This window comes from Eschrichtius robustus, chromosome 7, assembly GCF_028021215.1.
Source record: "Eschrichtius robustus isolate mEscRob2 chromosome 7, mEscRob2.pri, whole genome shotgun sequence".
Lineage (NCBI taxonomy): Eukaryota > Metazoa > Chordata > Mammalia > Artiodactyla > Eschrichtiidae > Eschrichtius > Eschrichtius robustus.
The window spans coordinates 3,671,938-3,691,941 of NC_090830.1; the positions used below are offsets into that span (position 1 = coordinate 3,671,938).

At 38.8% G+C, this 20,004-nt stretch overlaps 1 protein-coding gene across 4 annotated transcripts in view; it reads left to right on the plus strand.

Moving 5' to 3' along the window:
* ANK3 (ankyrin 3) overlaps positions 1-20,004 on the plus strand; it is a 686,366-nt gene that overhangs the window by 614,527 nt on the left and 51,835 nt on the right. For 3 of the 4 annotated variants that reach the window (XM_068547493.1, XM_068547494.1, XM_068547495.1), the window contains 7 exons: positions 10,123-10,334; positions 11,908-12,115; positions 13,173-13,269; positions 13,879-14,107; positions 14,731-14,856; positions 15,626-15,748; positions 17,291-17,372. In XM_068547493.1, coding sequence (XP_068403594.1) covers positions 10,123-10,334; positions 11,908-12,115; positions 13,173-13,269; positions 13,879-14,107; positions 14,731-14,856; positions 15,626-15,748; positions 17,291-17,372 — 1,077 coding nt within the window. Of the gene's footprint in view, positions 1-10,122; positions 10,335-11,907; positions 12,116-13,172; positions 13,270-13,878; positions 14,108-14,730; positions 14,857-15,625; positions 15,749-16,186; positions 16,214-17,290; positions 17,373-20,004 lie in introns of all 4 variants that reach the window. The other variant, XM_068547492.1, reaches the window with a different exon arrangement.

Genomic DNA, 20,004 nt, shown 5'->3' on the forward strand with positions numbered 1-20,004 from the left:
AATAGATGAGCTAATATGTGTAAACTTCTCAGCATGGTGTCTGACACATGAGAACCACTCTTAAAGTTAGCCATAGACACGGCTGCCATGTACAGTCGTGCAGGAGAGCGAGGGGGGGCAGAAATCTTGCCTCTTCCACTTCCCAAGTCATCTGCTCTGACACTGGCCTTCAGGACAAAGGGGCACCTTTATGTAAATTTTTCAAAGCTACTGTCTAGTTGCCCACAGGGCTGTGTCCACTCCACATGGACGCTTTTCCAGATCCCACAAGGACACCTCCAGGGCTAGTGGAATCCCTGGTCACAGTTGATGATGGTTACCCCATGACCACCACCCAGTCAGGAAATAGTAAGCAGACAGATCTAGACTTCCAAAATCTAGACTTCTGACTCCAAATCTAGTTGTTTTTCTACAATACTCCCTTGCCTCTGTATCTTCTCAAATGAAGGATGCCTAAGAAAGTGCTTTGTGTGGAACAAAAGGTGACATGACTGTCAACTGCTATTTAAATTTTCCATTATGAATCAAGGTACCCTCCTAGTTCTTGTATGACTCCAAAGGACATGGCGCATATTCAGGAAAAATTGTCACTGCAGAATAAGGTGGAATCAAGAGTTATTTGTGGCACTAGCAACCTCAGAGATAAAGGCATCAGTGGTTATGCTAATGAAGCAGGTGTGTTAGAGCAGCTCTATTGAAATAACAGGCTAGAATGACACAGAGGACAGTTGGTCTGGGTGTGAAGAACCTGCTGTTACCACTGAGGTATCATGTGTCAGGAGCAACTTTTCTCTTTGGCAGCAGACATAGATCTTGTTCTAGCACTTGTTCATTCATGTTTTCTCAGGAGAGAACTATATCGCAAAACAAAAAAATACTCAATCTGCTCCCCACAAAAGCATCATGTTTAAAATGCACCAAATTGAATCCACTTTGTAAGTTTAATTAAAACCTTACTTGAGTTAAACTCACAAAGTTCAATTCAACATGTTTAAAATTGTGCCTGCCGTGGGGGGTGGGAGGGACGGGGACGGGGGAGGGTTGGATTGGGAGTTTGGGATTAGCAGATACAAAAACTACTATATATAGAACAGATAAACAATGAGGTCCTACTGTATAGCACAGGGAACTATATTCAATATCCTATGATAAGCCATCATGGAAAAGAATATGATATTTACTAGTAGAAGAATCCTTCCTCCTTAGAGATCTTAAGAACTGCTCATAGAAGTAGTTGAGCACTGAAAAGTGAAATATGTAGTTTTACGTTGTACACAGCACCATCTGTTGGGGAAATCGATTAACAATTTTGAAAAATTCTGGAGGAAAAAGGAAAAATTGAATTTAACCAAATCAGGACTGTGGTTGGGGTGTAAGAAAAAAATAGAAAAAGCGAAAAAGCCCAAAACTATTAATTAAACCATAACAAGATGCTAATCTGCTTTCAGTCCACTGCCATAAAACTTATTTTAAGTGGATTCAGCAATGCCCACCACATGCATCAGTGGGCCAGAACAGTTCCCTCACCCCTACTAGTCAGGAAATGAAAATGGGACCAAAGCAGATGAGCATTAATAATGCCAAGTTTTATATATGTCTGTGTAACGTACTTCTTGCAATTACATGTCTTTATGAAACATTAGTGGGTCAAAAAATGACATGAGACACCCTGTCCCATGTGTCAGACAGAGTGGGGCTCTGTGCCCTCCAGGGACAGTGAAGGGGTCTGAGAGGCCGGGTGTTGGCTTCCGTCACCTTTAGTGTCGATGTGAATAGAGGCCGATGTGCCAGACACGGCAGGTCTAGGCCCCTTAGAGCTCAGTGCACTTCTGTGTTTGCTGCATAGGCCGGGTTACGGATTGATGGTGTTTAGCTTTAAGACATTATATACGATCCTGATTTTGAAGATAGGATTATATAAATTGTTTCTTGTCTGGATATAGTACCGATGGTTAAACGAAGGGTTGAAGAAAGTTTGTAAGGGGGCTAATTGCCTGCAAGCCTTTTCATTTGCACAAGTGGAAAAGTAAGCAGATGTGGAAGAACATTTTTCTGGAAAATAACAGGGAGAAGCAGATGCAAAGAATACAAGGCTTCTGCGATCATGGAGGAAAACCTTAGAATGAGTATTCCAGCATGGCCAAACACACCCTCTCTCACTTCTCTGTTTCCAGGAAGCCTTCCCTAAACCCCAGTCTAAGTTAGATCCGCTTGGTAAATACTTCTATCGCACCTGGCCTGTCTTCTTCTGTAACAAGCAACTTTGAACTTTGCTCTCTTCCTTAGTGGACTGTACAGTCCATGAGGGCAGGAATGGCTCTGACTGGTGACAGTCATTATGCCCAATGAATATAACAGCCCTTAGCAGTGTTGTCACTTCATCATAATTTGTTGAAGAAATGAAGAAATGAATGAGTTGTATCCAGGCATGTGCTGCCACTCTTGGCAATACATTTCCTCAATAATTCGGTGACCATACCCAAGAGAGGAAGCAACTTTCTAAAAGAACGGATGCCACAAACAAATGGGGAGAGGAGGTCTGGGAAGCAGGAGAAGGGCACGTAATGATTAGGAATTAGTTTTCTAAAAATAACTTTAAGATATCTGATTGTCAGCAATTATACGGATTGCTAAAACTGGAGGGAAAAACAAACAGGTATATCATTGTTTCCAGACATTCTGCGTCATTAGCACTCAATTATTTGTGCAAATCTGAATAACAAAGAAGGTCCCTATCTTGGGTAGTTAAAGATGTAAAATAATGCTGATCCAGACACACGTATAGCAGATGCCAGAATTCAATAAGAATATGAGTTAAATTACTAAAATTATGGGACCTTTCTGTACTGTCTTTGCAACTTTCCATGAATCTAATTATTTCAAAATAAAAATTGAAAAGTTTCCTACTGTGTTTATGTTGAGGAAGAAGGGCCAAGTATGTCATTTGAGGGTTTTTTTCTGTAACATCAAGGGTGGGCTTGTTCCAAAAGTTGCATATTTAGATGGAGCTGAACTTTAATTCCAAAGAAATGAATGTCTATAATTTTCTGAAATATTTCAGTGAATATATTACAACTGTTCTATTGTTCCACATATTCTACAGCCAGAGTTAAATATTATAAATTTATCTTTTATTTCCTTCATTTCCCCCAATTTATCTGATACTTAATCGTCTATGATTGGTGATATTTTCCCTTAAAAACTGAATGAAATTAAAATGATAGCAGTTCCGATTTATATACTTGTAGAGATGCGAAACAGAGACAGTGTGATTTAAAAAAAAAAAAAAATCCAACCTTAGATCTGCCACAGGCTGGCTCTATGGCTCTCCTCTATCTCCAAGATTGTATGACCTTGGAAAGAATACGTAACCTAAATTATTATGCCAACAGAACTGTGCTGGTGGTTTTGTATCATCTATTTGTCATATCTACCCCAGAGGTAACTTTTCTTATCCTGATCTTATAAACAAGTTACATAGGGCTCAGAGTTAAGGAACTCCTCCAAGATCCAAGCTCACTGGTTTGAGAACTGGATTTGAACCGAAGGTACCTGTCTACAAAGACTTTCCACAGACCCATACTAGCTAGCATGCCCTTTTGAATTCTGACATTCTAAGACTTCCATTTTTTCCCACCGCTCAGTATCAAATACTCCATTCGTAGAAGAGCAAGCTGAGAGAACATTCACATGACCAGAAATGAAACCCTAGATAAAGAAATCACCCTTTGTGAAAACTCGAGGTTGTATTCCTTCTATAGACTGTTCACACTCAAACCTGACCAGATCACAAACAGCCTTCAGAAAACAAATTCCATACAGGAAAGAGAGTCATGGCCCCACTGGACCAAGTTATCAAGACATTTCGTGCATGTAAGAGTGAGGCAGAACTAATCAGTGTGATCATCTGAATGCTTTTAAGAAAAACTCATTTTGTGGGAACATGATTTCAATCCTGTTATTTATGGTTCATTGTATTATGACCTTCACACCCATTCATATTTGCAAAGCATTTTATGATCCTTCTTGCTCTGTTGCAAAATCTGTTACAGAGAGTGCTGTCCCAACTTTTACAAATAAACTGAAGGAGTTACAAGGTACTTAAGAAATTTATCATTCATCAGCGAGGCAAGAATGCTGCAGAACAGCAGCTACCATTTCTTACGCAGCAGAAAGTCCCACTATCTTGAGAGCTTTCTGCTCCTGGAGTGGGCCAATAAGAAGTCATGTCACCTTTTGGACCAGGGTGTTTGCACATCTATCCATTACTCATCCATTTATCAACCACCACCCACGTGCCAGCTAGTCTGCAAAGACACTGTGTTAACTCTGGTGGTTGGACTCCATGTCTGTGTGATTTCATCCGTTCCCCCAACCTGGTCTTAGGTTCTAATCTCAGCTCTAAAGCAGACCAGCTAAGTCAGTTTGGGTAAGTCACTTAACCTCTCTGAATCTCAGACACTTACTTTACCAAAATGCTATGTGGGCAAAATAGTAATTGACCCTCCACAAAGTAGACATGCAGTAAGTGTAAATTTTAACCTTCTTCCTGGCCAAACCTATTTCAGAACTCATCTCTCTCTTTTCCCTGTGGTGTGTGTGTGTGTGTTTGTGTGTGTGTGTGTGAGAGAGAGAGAGAGGAAACTTTGCTAGTAACAAATTAAAAAGAGAGAAAGAGAGAGGGATCCAGGGTTCTTTCATAGTCTAGGCATTATGAATCACCCTGAAAGGTAAAAAGCTCTTAATATTTTTTTATGCCCTTGCCTCCTTTAATTCTATAGCTATGGAGTGGTTTAGTATATCCTTTTAAAAATAAAACTATTTTAAACTAGTAGATATTTATTGTTGCCCCATAAGCTCGTCTTCTCATATTGAAACATCCTTGAGTTGTTTTTCATGGGATCCTGTTGTCATATTTTTAATAATTTGGGTTCTGGATTTTTAAGGACAGATACAGGGTGAGAGTCTAGTACTAAGACCTCGCTTCTCAAATGTGTCAAGTCATAAAGTCACCTGAGTTGAGTATGGAAATTTCAGGTTCCACCCCTGGCCTACCAACTCAGAATCTCCATGAGAGAAGCCTAGGAATCTCTGCTTTTAATAGGTAGCGCTGGTGTTGCTTCTGACCTGGCCAGTCTGGGGCACACTCCTCTGGGAGCTAGGTTCTCTGTGGGTAGAAATATGATCCAGGCACCATGTTTGTGGTGCACATTATTTTGTTGAGTTTATCTCTGTATGTAAAGGGTGGGAACAAAGCACAGATTCTTGGTAATATATTCCTGCTTCTGTGGTCTAAGTAACAGACCATTTTAAACTCCGATTAAATTCAGTCCTGGACAGAACAGTGGCGTTGTTCATTTTTACATGATCAAACTTCATTCCTATTTGCCTGGAAATCTGACTTTTTTTTTTTTTTTAAAGGAACTTTTTTTTTTTTAATTTATTTATTTATTATTTATTTATTTATTTATTTATTTATTTATTTATTTATTTATTTATTTATTTATTTTGGCTGTGTTGGGTCTTCGTTTCTGTGCCAGGGCTTTCTCCAGTTGCGGCAAGCGGGGGCCACTCCTCATCGCGGTGCGCAGGCCTCTCACTATCGCGGCCTCTCTTGCTGTGGAGCACAGGCTCCAGACGCGCAGGCTCAGTAGTTGTGGCTCACGGGCCCAGTTGCTCTGCGGCATGTGGGATCTTCCCAGACCAGGGCTCGAACCCGTGTCTCCTGCATAGGCAGGCAGATTCTCAACCACTGCGCCACCAGGGAAGCCCCAAGAATAATCTTGAGTAAACTTAATACTCACAGGATACATGCTTGTTACATGCAGAGTTAGGAAATCTGTCTTGTTTGAAGGGTGTAATTTCATGGCAGAGTCCACGTAAACTGCTTGCACTATGCTTGCATAATCACATAATCACAGGTTTGCAGCTGATATTTTAAAAAGTATCTACTCAGCTGATGGTGATGAGTTGCACAGCAATTTAAACAAATTATCAGAACTTTTTCAGTTGCAGCATGAGTTATGAACTCCGGGAATTCAGACTTAAAATAAGCCAAATCATGGGAAAGGAAATATATCTGCTCTGTATGGAAAACTTTTATTCTCTATCAATTGCTGAACAGGTGAAAACTTCCCCAGAATATTTTCCTGAGCAAACTTTGATTTCTTCCTGTTTTTCTATACTAGCTTTTTTTTTTTTTTTTTTAATTCTTTACCTTTGTTTTTGTTTCCTTCACTAGAGACTCAGTATTTAGGTTTTGACAGAGCAGGGGGGAAGGAGATGGTTAGAAAACAAAAAGGACCAAGATTCCAGTTCCATTTTTGATCTGGGGTGAACCCTATTTCTCTCCTAGTTGACAATTAATTTGGTGGTGGTTAATCTGTAAAATGAGAAGATGTCTCTGATCCAATTACCTAACCATCCATTTTGCCATTCTGCACATTTCTGTGTGGACTACGCCACTATCTCAGCCCTGTGTCTAACAGAGGCGGCAAACGTGTTCGTAGTGGAGGGACGGTAGGCATGTGCTGTAGGTATCAGAGGAATGAAAAGAGGCTTCTGTGAGTAGCAAACAACAAAAGCAAAACCAACACCCCTCCTTGAAGTGTGGAAACCTCCCCTTTGTTTTGTAGCAACTAAAACCACCCCAGCTACGTAAACCCAAAGGTAATGCTATCTTATTTCCCACCCTATTCTCACCTCCAACTCCAGTTCCCAGTGTTAATAGCCTAGAAGGTTTTGTCTGCAAATTTCTCTTATAAAAACATACAAACAGGGACTTCCCTGGTGGTGCAGTGGTTAAGAATCCGCCTGCCAATGCTGGGGACACGGGTTTGAGCCCTGGTCCGGGAAGATCCCACATGCCGCGGAGCAACTAAGCCCGTGTGCCACAACTACTGAGCCTGCACTCTAGAGCCTGCGTGCCACAACTACTGAGCCCGCGTGCCACAACTACTGAAGCCTGCGTGCCTAGAGCCCGTGCTCCGCAACAAGAGAAGCCACGGCAATGAGAAGCCCTCGCACCGCAACAAAGAGTAGCCCCGGCTCGCCACAACTAGAGAAAGCCCATGCGCAGCAACGAAGACCCAACACAGCCTAAAATAAATAAAATAAATAAATTAAAAAATATATATACAAACATACAGATTACACTTTTCCTCTAAAAAGGATGAGAAGCCCGCACACCACAACGAAGAGTAGCCCCCGCTCGCCGCAACTAGAGAAAGCCTGTGTGCAGCAACGAAGACCCAACGCAGCCTAAAATAAATAAAATAACTAAGTTTAAAAATATATATATACAAATATACAGATTACACTTTTCCTCTAAAAAGGATCATACTATGCACGTTGCTCTGCCTCCTGCTTCCTTCCTGACTTTATACATGTCAATCACTACCTGCCTGGCTCCCTCCCTCCCTCCGAGCTCACCTCTCCTGTCACCTCCTCAGAGAGGTGTTTCCTGATCCTCCCCACCCCCACCCCCAGTCACATTCTATTTCCTCCCCTTGATTTATTTTTTTCTTCCTATGTGCTCAGTGGTGTGTGCCCTTCCCCCCTTCCCCCCATTAGAATGTAATCTCCCTGTGAGCGGTGACTTTAGTTTGCTCTCTGCTGTACCCCTGGTGACTAGACCAGTGCCTGCACATAGTGGGTCCTCAGTAAATACTTCGTAAATGGACGAATCTGAATCCTCCTCTTCACTCGCTGCAGGAGTGCTGAGAGTGTGGATGAACCGTGACTTATCTAACCAAGCCCTTACTGATGGGCATGCAGGCTCTTTCAAGCTTTAGTCATTACAAGCAATGCCGCTTTGCCTGTGCTTTTGTAAGAAAGACGTCAGAGAATGGGATTGCTGGGTCCAAGGGTAGATGCGTTTTCATTTTGAATAGAAGATGCCCAGTTACACTGTCAAAAGATTATTGCCATTCACACCCACCAGCAATGACTGAAAGCATCTGTTTTCCCCCAGTTTTCTCTCGACAAGATATTGGTCTTTAATCTTACCAGGAGGTGGGTGTAGCAGGAGATTGTATCTTGTTTGAATTGGTATTTCTACGTAAATTACCAAGTTTGAATATTTTAATATAAAGTTTATTGGCCGTTTTCTGTGAATCGCCTGTTTATAACATTTTGCTAGTTTCCATTGGCTTCTCTGTCATCTTCTTATCAACTTGTAGCTGCCATTGATATTGAGCATATTAGTTCTTAATTTGTCATGTGTGGCTATTACCTTTCCCAGTCTACCTTTTGTCATTCAAGTTTATTATTCTTGTCATAGAAAGCTTTACATTTTTATATAGTCAGAACTGACTTTTAGGCCTCTGGGTATCCAGTTTTGAGTAGGAAAGTTTCTCCTATTGAAGGCTGAAAGGTATTCTCTTGATTTTTTTTGATAATATTTTAATTTTTTAAGTAGTTAAGTCTCTTGTCCAGCTGGAATTTTTATTAATGTATGATAAGATATATAGTGATTTAGCTTTGTTCTTCCACATAGATGTTTGATTATGTCAACACTCTTTTAAATAAACCATCTTTCCCCCACTGAAGTTTAAATATGACTTTGATTTAAATATACTAAATACATAACACATACATAAAAGTAGATATATATGACTTACACATATACTATATATATATGTGTTTATGTATACACATATATAAAGTTGAATCTCTTTTTTAAAATTTATTTATTTTTGGCCACGTTGGGTCTTTGTTGCTGTGCGCGGGCGTTTCTCTAGTTGCGGTGAGCAGGGGCTACTCTTCGTTGCAGTGCACGTGCTTCTCGTTGCGGAGCAAGGGCTCTAGGCGCACGGGCTTCAGTAGTTGTGGTGCGTGAGTTCTAGAGCGCAGGCTCAGTAGTTGTGACGCACGGGCTTAGTTGCTTTGCTGCATGTGGGATCTTCCCGGACCAGGGCTCGAACCCATGTCCCCAGCATTGGCAGGCGCATTCTTAACCACTGCGCCACCAGAGAAGTCCTGATAAAGTTGAATCTATTTCTTGATTCTCTGTTTTTGTCCCCCTGACCTATTTGTCTATTATTATCTATTTCTTATATTCTTATATGTCTCTCTATGTCTGTTTTATTGTGTTACTTCTAGGTTAAGTTTTCAAATCTTATAAATTCCCCCTCACAAATCTACTTTTCCAAAATACTCTTGGTTACTCTCAAATATTATTGCATATGATTTTTTTAAATGGTTTATTTCAATTAAACCTACCAGAATTCTGCATAAAGCTGGGCTTTTGAAAGAAACCCATCTGGCTGCACCACGGGAGGTAGACTGGAGCAAGCGGAGGCGAGTGACAGGGAGATGGTTAAGGGGTGCTGTCGGTAATCTACGCAAGTCGAAACGGGGTCTGAACAAGGGGGTGGCAAGAGAGCAAGCCATTTCCAAGATAGAATCAACTGGACTTTGACCTTTGGATGCTAAGTATAAAGTCAGTCAGTCAAAGCTATTAGACTGGAGGACTGGGCAAAGTGTAAAATAAATCTACCAGAGTTAGGACTACAAGGCAAGAAGTAGGTTTGCAGGTGGACAGAAGGGAAGAAGATGTGTCCACCTGTAAATAGGTTGAGCTTGATGTATGAGGGCCATTGATGAGCAGACAGAAATTGGTGATGATGATACAAATCATTTGGGTAATTTTAAAATATTTTAAAGAGGTTTTCAAATAAAGTGCTAGAGCCTTTCACTCATACTGAAGTGCTTACTTTCTTTTTTTTTTTTTCCTTACTTTCTTATGAGGCCTTACTTTTTTCTGACTCATTCTTACTTTGGGCATCTTGAGGGCAGGTTATTGTAAATAAGCACAGAATTAAGGTATCCCTTCTTGAAGAGTAGAAATTTGTCCAAATGTAGTAAAATGCCCGTTTTTGAAAATGTTTATTCCTCTTCAGTAGAAATATTTTTCTACAAATACTGTGCATGAATAGCTTTATAATATTTTTGCAAAGCTTGGTATTATTTTAAGGTCACTGTAGTTTTCTCTTTATCATAAAACTGTTTATACTACTGAATCTACATAATTTTAACTATCAAAATTACACATCAGTTTGTCTCAAGGTATTGGGTAGATAGGCTTATTCTCATGGCTTTTTCATTCATTTTTCTTTTCAGAACTTGATAGCCCAGAAGAGTTAGGGAAAAAGCGTATCTGCAGGATTATCACTAAGGATTTCCCCCAGTATTTCGCAGTGGTTTCACGGATCAAGCAGGAAAGCAATCAGATTGGTCCTGAAGGTGGAATTCTGAGCAGCACCACTGTGCCCCTCGTCCAGGCTTCTTTCCCAGAGGGTGCTTTAACCAAAAGAATTCGAGTGGGCCTCCAGGTAATGTTCACAAAAAGTTGTTCTCCTTGGTACACGGAGAGAGCATGTGAGCATGTCCTGCTCTGAAAACTGTTGTCATGACTCAGCCTTATGATATATTGCTAATCGAAGCATTTGGGCCACTTTGGGAATCATTAACCTGTTTTAAATAAAAAGTATTACGTATAAAGTTAGCATACTGGCTCATAAAAAAAGGTATATATTATAGGGTTTTTCTGTTTAGATGTATCACTTGGTTTCTGATGAAAGATCATTTTTTTAACCATAGGTTATTGGTCTCAGTATGTGGAGCAACAAAGCACCACACAGCACATATACCATTAAAGAAACAAATTATATTTGATTTGGTTTATAATATGCCACATCATAAAAATCTATAATAGTGAAACTTGCAAGCTTTCAGATTTTAGTTCAAGTAAATCATAAATGCTGGGTTTTAACCAAACCAGTTGGAACTTGTTTTGGTTTGGAAAGCTGGCTGGAAATCTTGGCAAGAATGGTCTTTCTTCCATTTATTCATTTCTGTTAGAACTTAACCAGTACTTTTTTTTCTTATTGAATAAGGAAAATAACCTGAAATAACTTAATTTGTGTTGTTACTTAATATAGTAATTAATAGTTTAACTGAAAGTTCAGTAAACATTTGGAGCTAAAGATACCACCTTACGTTTCAGTAGTATGAAGTTCCCTTCAACTGTCTCCCACATTGAATATTCTACCAAATTGCAAAGAAATGAAAAGAATTGTTAGACTAGAATTGATATCCTTTGAAATCTTGTACGCCTTTTTGTTACTTAACTCTAGAAACCTCAATAAAAATTGAGGGTACAAGTTGCCTTTGTAATATTTTACTGAACGCCCTGCATAGATTTAAAATATACTGGACTCAATATTTGTTGTCCCTTGGATTAGACTGAGAGGTTTCTCTGCCATGAGATCTGACTCCCTGTCTCTTTCATGCAAGCCCATGCCGTCTGTGTTCTACTGGGGACATACTCTAGCTGTAGGTCCTGCTACAGTGTTAGGTTGTTTTTGTTTTTGGTTTATGCCTTCCTGAAATAGGGAGAAGGGATGAAAGAGAAAGACTTTTTTTTGCCCCATAAAATTTTTAATAAGATTTCTTTAAAATAACAAAATTTCTCGAAAGTTATGTTCTCTTCCATTTCCAAATGCCGATAAACATATTAAAATGTTAAACTTGACTCAATAAAATATCTAACATAAAAAAAGACTGACAATACCAAGTGTTGGCAAATACGTAGAACAACTAGGACACTCACACCTGCTGGTGAGATTAAAAACTGGTACCGCAACCAGCATTTTGGAAAACATTTTGGCAATTATGTCGTAATGGTGGTCATATGCGTACCAAATAGCAATGTGGCTCTTACATATATAACTACCAGAAACCCATACATGTGGCCATCAGAAGGCATACACAAGAATGTTAAAAGCAGAAGAAAGACATTTTTTTGGTTGTTGGTTTTGGATTTTTTCTCCTCAGTTAAAAAGTCAACTTTCTGATAAGAGAAAAATGTCCACTTTCATTTAAGGTCCTTTCTCTCGTCTCTAGGCCCAGCCTGTTCCAGATGAAACTGTGAGAAAGATTCTTGGAAACAAAGCAACATTTAGCCCAATTGTCACTGTGGAACCAAGAAGAAGGAAATTCCATAAGCCTATCACAATGACCATTCCAGTGCCCCCGGCCTCCGGAGAAGGTGTCTCCAATGGGTACAAGGGAGACACCACACCCAATCTGCGCCTTCTCTGTAGCATTACAGGTTTGGTTAAGTTGTTGCTGTTTTTGCTATTAATGCTCTAGCATTCGCAATGATTCTGTACAAAGATGGAAAATCTTTGAACATCCCTGCCAACATTATAAGAGTAGAAAAAAAAAAAGAATAAAACATTTTACTTGTCCATCACCTCATCTCTATTATCCCTGTAATTATTTCTTTAAGATGCTGATAGCATGACATTTTTCAGTGGCGTCATTTTTCCTGCTATTAAGTTTAGTGTTAATAGTAGTGCTTTTTTAAGGTGATTGAGGTATTATTGAATCTACTGGAGCATCTAGGTAATCTCTCGGTGACTGAGGTAACAGACCTAGCAACACCCTTTAGGCTATAGGAAATTGGATGGACTTTGGGGGAAACAGAGGCTCCCACAGAGCGCCAGGAGTAGGGAAGAGCCAAGTGAGTGTATGATTCTTCTCACCTACTCTATTCACAAGTGTAATCCAATAGACTAAATATGCAGGACTTAGGTGAACACATTTTGTGATAAGCACCCGGAATCCAGAGCTCATTCATCATTTGATTAACCTAACATGAGTTTATAACTTAAAGATAGGTTTTCCTGCTTGTTTGTTTTTTTCTGAAGAGTAACTTTAATGGCTGGTTCCCCTTTTAGCCTGGAAAATTAAATGATTCAGGAAGTATAAAATGACCTTCATCTTAACTTTCCTGATAGTTGTTGATTTTTTTAAAAAATAAAAGAATTATACTGTCTGAAACAACAAATCTTTGCACAGGTAAATTGTGGCTTAAAATGCATGGCTTAAACTTGTGTGCCCCAAGTTTAAGCCATTCATTAGTATCCAGACAAACAGAAAAGTAATTTTTTTCCTAACCTAATATTATCTTACAAGGAGGTCACTATAAGCTGGTAAAAGTATGAAAGGAGAGTAGAGAGGAGAACTATCTTTCGTACGTGTCATTAATGAAAGTGCTGAAGTTTTGCGAGTTACTGGCTATACAGAAAGAACAGGATGACGTTAAAAATTTCACAAGGAGCATCTCCCATAATAAAGTCACATATCTGGTGTTGTTCTCTCAGGGGGCACATCGCCTGCTCAGTGGGAAGACATCACAGGAACTACTCCTTTGACGTTTATAAAGGACTGTGTCTCTTTTACAACCAACGTTTCAGCCAGGTATGGAAACAAAAGGATTCCAAAAAGTACTAGGAATTATTTTTATTACCTTTTGGAAAGTAAAAATTGTTGTGCTCAATACCAGTATGATTGTTCTGTAAAATGCTGATGGTGAAGTTGGGCCTAGCTCAGACATTTTAAATTCACTTGGATGTCATTTTATCCGGTTCTCACAGGGAGCCATAAGGTGGTAAACTTGCTTCTTAGCAATTCATAAAAACAGATAGGATCTTCCTTTCTCTCCCATTTTCCCCCATAGAATTCTTGTTCCTTCCAATGGTGAAGTAATAAACTCTGAAGCAGGAGTAGAAAGGAAGGCTTATCATGGGTATGTGTAAGAGGGGAAAAAGAATTTTATGGAAAAGAAAATAGAGGAGAAAAATCCTTAGCATTTTCTTAGCAAAAGCATAACAAATAATAAATGTAGCGTTTCTGTATTTGATAAACAGAGTAAATATCTTTGCTGTTTGTTCAAATGAACAAGTTAATGTTTTGGTTTAGTTCCTTTATATACTCTTAATTGTTTTAATGGTGAATTTTTTTAAGATTTGGCTTTGAAATCTCCTTATTTTTTTACTTCTGATATTGTTTTGTTTGTGTCTCCCTCAGATTTTGGCTTGCAGACTGCCATCAAGTTTTAGAAACTGTGGGGTTAGCCACACAACTGTACAGAGAATTAATATGTGTCCCATATATGGCCAAGTTTGTCGTTTTTGCCAAAATGAATGATCCTGTAGAATCCTCTCTGCGATGTTTCTGCATGACAGATGATAAAGTGGACAAAACTTTAGAGCAGCAAGAGAATTTTGAGGAAGTTGCAAGAAGCAAAGATATTGAGGTACCTTGTTTTCAGCAAGTTCATTCAGTTACATTCTCCAGACATCGAGTTTTATTTTGAGGTCATAATACAGCATGTACTATAAATATCAAATACATTATTGATTTTAGTTTTTGTTTTAAAATGTGATACAGATTCACTCTCTAATTATTTTAAATGTCTTCGAGGTTATCTTAGTTGGTTAAAATGTAGTACCAATGAATCTAGGTCGTGGTCGCGATTTTCCTGTGGCTACTTGAGTTATTTTCATGTTCACTGTCCAGACACATCACCATGATTTTCCTTTTTCAATCACTGGATAAGTATCTAGGAGTCCAAAAAACTTTCAAACTCTATGGATAAGTGGTTGATATCAGGCACTTTCTCAAATATGTTTAAAGTTGGTAGAATAGAAACAAATCTATAATTCTGTCTTGTACATGTCCATGTTACAGTTTCCAATCGCAATTACTAATTGTGAACCAATAGAGCTATTTTTGTGGCAAATAGCACCATAGAAGTAATTTCCCAATTAGAAGACAAACGTGACATAGAAACATGTCGGTCTTTTAAGGTTATATGACTTAAAATCTCAGAATTCTTTCCATTTAACATTAAATTATGTATTTCTTTTACTCCAAAAGGTGCTGGAAGGAAAACCTATTTATGTTGATTGTTATGGAAACCTGGCCGCACTTACCAAAGGAGGACAGCAACTTGTTTTTAACTTTTATGCTTTCAAAGAAAATAGACTGCCATTTTCCATCAAGGTAAATCACCTTCAGGAGAGACTCTGTGGATTTTTCTTGTAAATGCTCTTAAAGAATAAAAAAGATTCTAATGATTTATTCAGTTGGAAATATCCCACCAAACTTAAATTCATAGGAACAAAGTCAGATTTTTGTCCTAGTTCTACCTGAGTGTACTTTTGAGCCAGGAAAGCTTTATAATTAGTAAAAATAGTCTCTACCTTTTAAACAGCTAAATGATCATTTATATTTAGGCAAATGTTTGTAAGACCAAGCAATCTAGAATAACAAAATGCATCATATCTGGAACGCTCAGTAATCAAATAATGAATGAAATCCAAATTGAATGTTCAAAGTTTCATCTTTATTTCTGGGGGAACCCAGGGACATTCTGGAGAGACCATCTTCCTCCTCAGAGAACCAAAGGACACAGGAGAATTGTTTTATTGTTATTACTGTTTGCTGCTGTTATGGTTGCTAAAACTGAGGCTTTGAAAAAAAGAAATTATTAGACAGGAAGAAAATACATATAACTCAGACTATACACTGGATTGTCAGGATGAGACCAGCAGACATAACATTCCTGTGTTTAGACTAGGAATTGGGCATTCTAAATCTTGCCAGGTTTAAATGTGACTATGTCGGCTGACATGTAATCGCTGTCACCTTTTCCCTTTACTTTTCCTGGTTCTCGAAGGGCTCCATAAAACAAACACGCTTAACTCTTGTGCAGATGGGAATCCTCAGAAAAGTCTCTTTCTATAACTGTCAACTTCCTAAATTCTTCTAGGTTAGAGACACCAGCCAAGAGCCCTGTGGTCGTCTGTCTTTTCTGAAAGAACCAAAGACAACAAAAGGACTGCCTCAAACAGCTGTTTGCAACTTAAACATCACTCTGCCCGCACATAAAAAGGTATCTTTTGATACTGGTTTATTTTAACTTGCTTTCCCTGGTCTTGAAGAAGTGGGCCCTTGGTATGCAATTAAGGAATGCTTTGTAACATGATTAAAGCTCTTGAAACTCCAGTTTTCTTAGTCTCTTTGTGTAGACTGACCAAGTCTTGTGACTGTGGTGTCAGATTCTTACAGTTTGTACGATGGAGTCCTCTGTTTATTGCTTCTGCTTTTACTGGTGGTTATAGATTTTGTCTGTTTTCCAATAATGTCACACGTTAATTTGCCATGGATGTACAGCTTTGATATTTTTTGTTGGCTTCTTTTGTTTTGCTTTGCTTTCTAAAGCAGCTTGCATTTTGTGCTCCCTACTCAGTCCTTTTCATATCCTGATATTCTTTTCCCTGCTGTCCATTATAATATTCCTTGTCTCTGCAATGCATCTTGGAACCAAAAGGAGACAGAGTCAGATCAAGATGATGAGGTAATATGAACACTTCTGCTTTTACTCTATCAGAGATAGAATAGAAATGGAATCTGTATAAAAGAAGTTGCAGAGGGCTGAAGTGTGGGAAATGTATTGTATTTTTGCAGATCTTAGCTTAAATGAGGTAAAGGATACATACTTTTTCTTAAAGAATAATTTACTCTTCCACATGTACAGAAGAGTACTTTAGTACAATCAGTAGAATTAAAATCCAGCTAATGACTTAAAAAGAGGAACTAAAGTTCTTTAAGCATTTGTTAAATGTGATAGATTGGCATGGATAAATATACATTTGTGCATATTTTCACCTAGTTTCCACTGTTGTAACTTTTAAATCAAAGATGATGATAATATATGACATTTTACATGTTTTATGTACTATAAAATATGCGCTCAGTGGCTACTGACAAATATTTGGTATTCTATTTAAAGAAAGTTATCTTGGCCATTTTTAAGAGTATAATTGTTCAATTAAGTTTTAAATAAATTTTTTCTTATAAGTTATCTCCTAGTATTTCTCCAAGTTATCAGGTCACTGGATTTTTAAAACTCACACCTCAGTAATAATAAATAGAAACAGTAGCCTTAAGACTCAGTAACATTACTTCAGTAAAACCATTAACCTCTTTTTAATCTCCTCGTCTACATTTTATGCCTATTAACATATAGAAACAGCAGCAGTAATCGTAATAATAAACTTTGTGTGCCTTTTTTCCTTGAATGTACTCACACGAGTGAGTGTACATCATGATATATGTGCTTTCAATACGAACAAATTTGGGAAAATTTACTGCTCAGCATCAGAAGTCTCTGTAATGCTTGTCTTTTATTTGTAGTTCCCTGTAGTCTGCTGTGTTGGTGCTCTTATATTTTGCTAAAGGATGGTTACTTGGCTAAGAATTGGGGTGGGGTTGTAGAATCACAGTAGGAAATTAGCATTTCCCTGAGGAAAATCCGTAAGAAGAAAAATAAGGATAAACAAGATATCAACATGCCATTCTACAGAATGTTTCAAAATGATGAAAATGTCACAAGGAAGTGGAACATAATCTTCCTCTTCTTTTTCTTTAACAGACCGAGAAAACGGATAGACGACAGAGCTTTGCATCGTTGGCTTTACGTAAGCGCTACAGCTACTTGACTGAGCCTGGAATGAGTGAGTTTCCTAACACACTAATCTATGTGGATTTTTATAAGAAGAGACATTTTTTCTATACTAACTGAATTTTGGGGTCATGTGAAAACCCAACGGCAGAAGAAAATCGCCTGCGGGAAAACTTTATCATGAGATCTAAGTAATATATTGTATATAGTTGGAGATGTGAGGTACAAACACCCCCAGATCGTGGCTTTAAAAGTTTTTTTAAGCCAGTAGCTATTTTTTTTTTAAATCAGAAACATCTATCACTTGAATTTGAAAACCTTGATTTCACTTTGGTAGTTAACTGTGTTAGGAGATAATGTTGTACCAAGGTTGCTTTAAATCCGTGCTCAAAAGAGAAAATATTTACTTTCATACACGTGGGACGGTATAAAGGATGATAAAGTAACTCTGGGCATCTCATTTTTCTTAATATAGGTAGGTCATTATATCTTAGTCCTGATTCCTTTTTGTCCCAGTTGGCAAGAATTATATTTTCCTACCTTCTTGAGGTAGCACTTGTTTACTGATTTCTATTTCCTCCCTCCCTCCCTCTCTCTCTCCCCTTCCCTCTGCTCTTTATTAAATATCAACTCTAAGGCTGGCCTTCCCTAGACGGGTTAAACCCTTTTCTTCTCTCAATGATTGTTTTGGTTCATTGTTAACTGGCTTGCAAGTATCAAGGCACAGATTCATTCAGTCATATTCGTTCATTCTCTCTGTCTCCCCTCCCCCCTCCCTGTGTTTCCCTCATCCTTATGGTTGTCACCTCTGGTGATCACTGCCTTCACGATAACCCTCTCCACCAACAGGAACTGAGAGCAGCACTGTGTTTGACTGATGTAGCATGGTGCCACTTGAGCCGTCAGAGGAGGATTTATACAAAAATTATTTTTAAATTAGTGAATCATTTCTAGCTGCTTCCCATTACTCACAGTTACTTGAGTTCAGGGAGGACTGGAAATTTACCAGTAAGAACCACAGCTCTGGTTTTTCCCATCTTTCTTTCCTGAATTCTTGTTTCTGTGGGCCAACATAGCATATTAAACGTGCAGCAGGAAACTACCCTACTACTTCGCTCCGGTGGTCTTAGCATAATCTTCTGCAGTCTAGCTCCTGGAGTACATACTAGGGAAGCCTTTTATATTCAGACACAAAATGGGGAGCGTAAGAGAAAGGAAACCCAACCACTCTCATGAATGTTCTTCCAGATCTCTTTTTTTCCTCTAGCATAAATGTCTAAATCTTTCCAAAACCATAAGAGCTGAAATTAACTCCCATTATGCTACAAAGCAGGGAAGGTATGTGTGTATGTACCTAGATGGTTTTTCAGTACAACAACTGAATCTCCTGGGTGGAAGTTTTCCTTGGGATACTCTTTTGCCCCACAGCTAAGGCTCTGATGGTGTAGATGCTTGGGACTCCCAGGCAATAGCCTTAAGCTTTGGACAGTCTCCATGGACCAGCTACTTGAGGTTGGGGTACCTCTGGGCAGGCAAGCTCCTATCCGATTTTGGTCCCTAAGGTATTTGGGGAATATATGAGTTGTAAGGTCAGGTGTGTGTGCTGAGTCAATTAAATTTTTCCCACCTCTGAAAGGGTTGCTACTTCTTGGTTAGCTTCAGTTAAGGTAAATGTAGTTTGTCTTCCTTGACTTTTGATAGAAGGAAGAGGGTACTTTTCTCTCTGTTTTACGAGAGGGAGCATAATGGTGGACAGAAGAATGGGAAGAACTAAGAAAGGACTAAAAGAAAAACTAAGGAAATGTTATGGCCCCTGAATTGGTGTTAGAACTCCAAGTGAAGGCAGCTTTTCCTACACTACCCTGTCCTTTCCAACGCCCCCCTCCAGAAAAAAGATTCTGCTGTAATTCAGTGCCTGACACCCAGAATTCACTTTGTTATAAAGGGTATCACAAAATATGTATCATTAAAGCATAAAATATGTAACTAATCAGTAAATTGGTTGCTTCGTGCAAAGTATAAAACCCTAGATGTGGTTCAGAAGACTGCTCTGCTTGGTGAAGCCAGACTTCAGTGGTAAAGGAGAGATGCTTTGCCAGTTTCTGGTAGTTATAAAAATAAGTTCTCTTGAGCCATTAAACTGAGCCCAAATCACTGAACTGAAGGAATCCCCAAACCTTCCATTTGCAGTGTGGTGTTTCCAAAATTAAGCCAATATTGAGAATTGTGACTAGGAGGCGTAATGAATGGGTGAGTTTTTTCCTTAGTTCTTCCACTTTTCTTTAGAATAATATGTAAGCCTAGAAAAGGATATGTTCTGAATGTTTGAATTTAAATGTACACCAGGAATGAAAATCTTCACCCTTGTGGGAATCGCTGTTAATCCAAGGACTGGATTGTAGCAATGGCATGAGCACAGCATGAAGAGTGTAAAGATGAAGCAGATTCTCATTTCCTCTTCGAGTTTCACTCTTTTATTCTGAACACCAGTGCTTTCTGGAAGCGAAACTGTACTCAACTTTGACATAGAACGTTAGCCCTTGGCAGGCATTCCGAACCTCTGTGACCAACTCAGTTTGTTTCCTAGAACTGTAGAAGTAGAGAGGACTCAGGATGTGCTTGCTCTCCCCCAGCGAGGGTGCTTACCTCATTCGTATGTTTCTTATCCCGTTGCCAGAAGAATG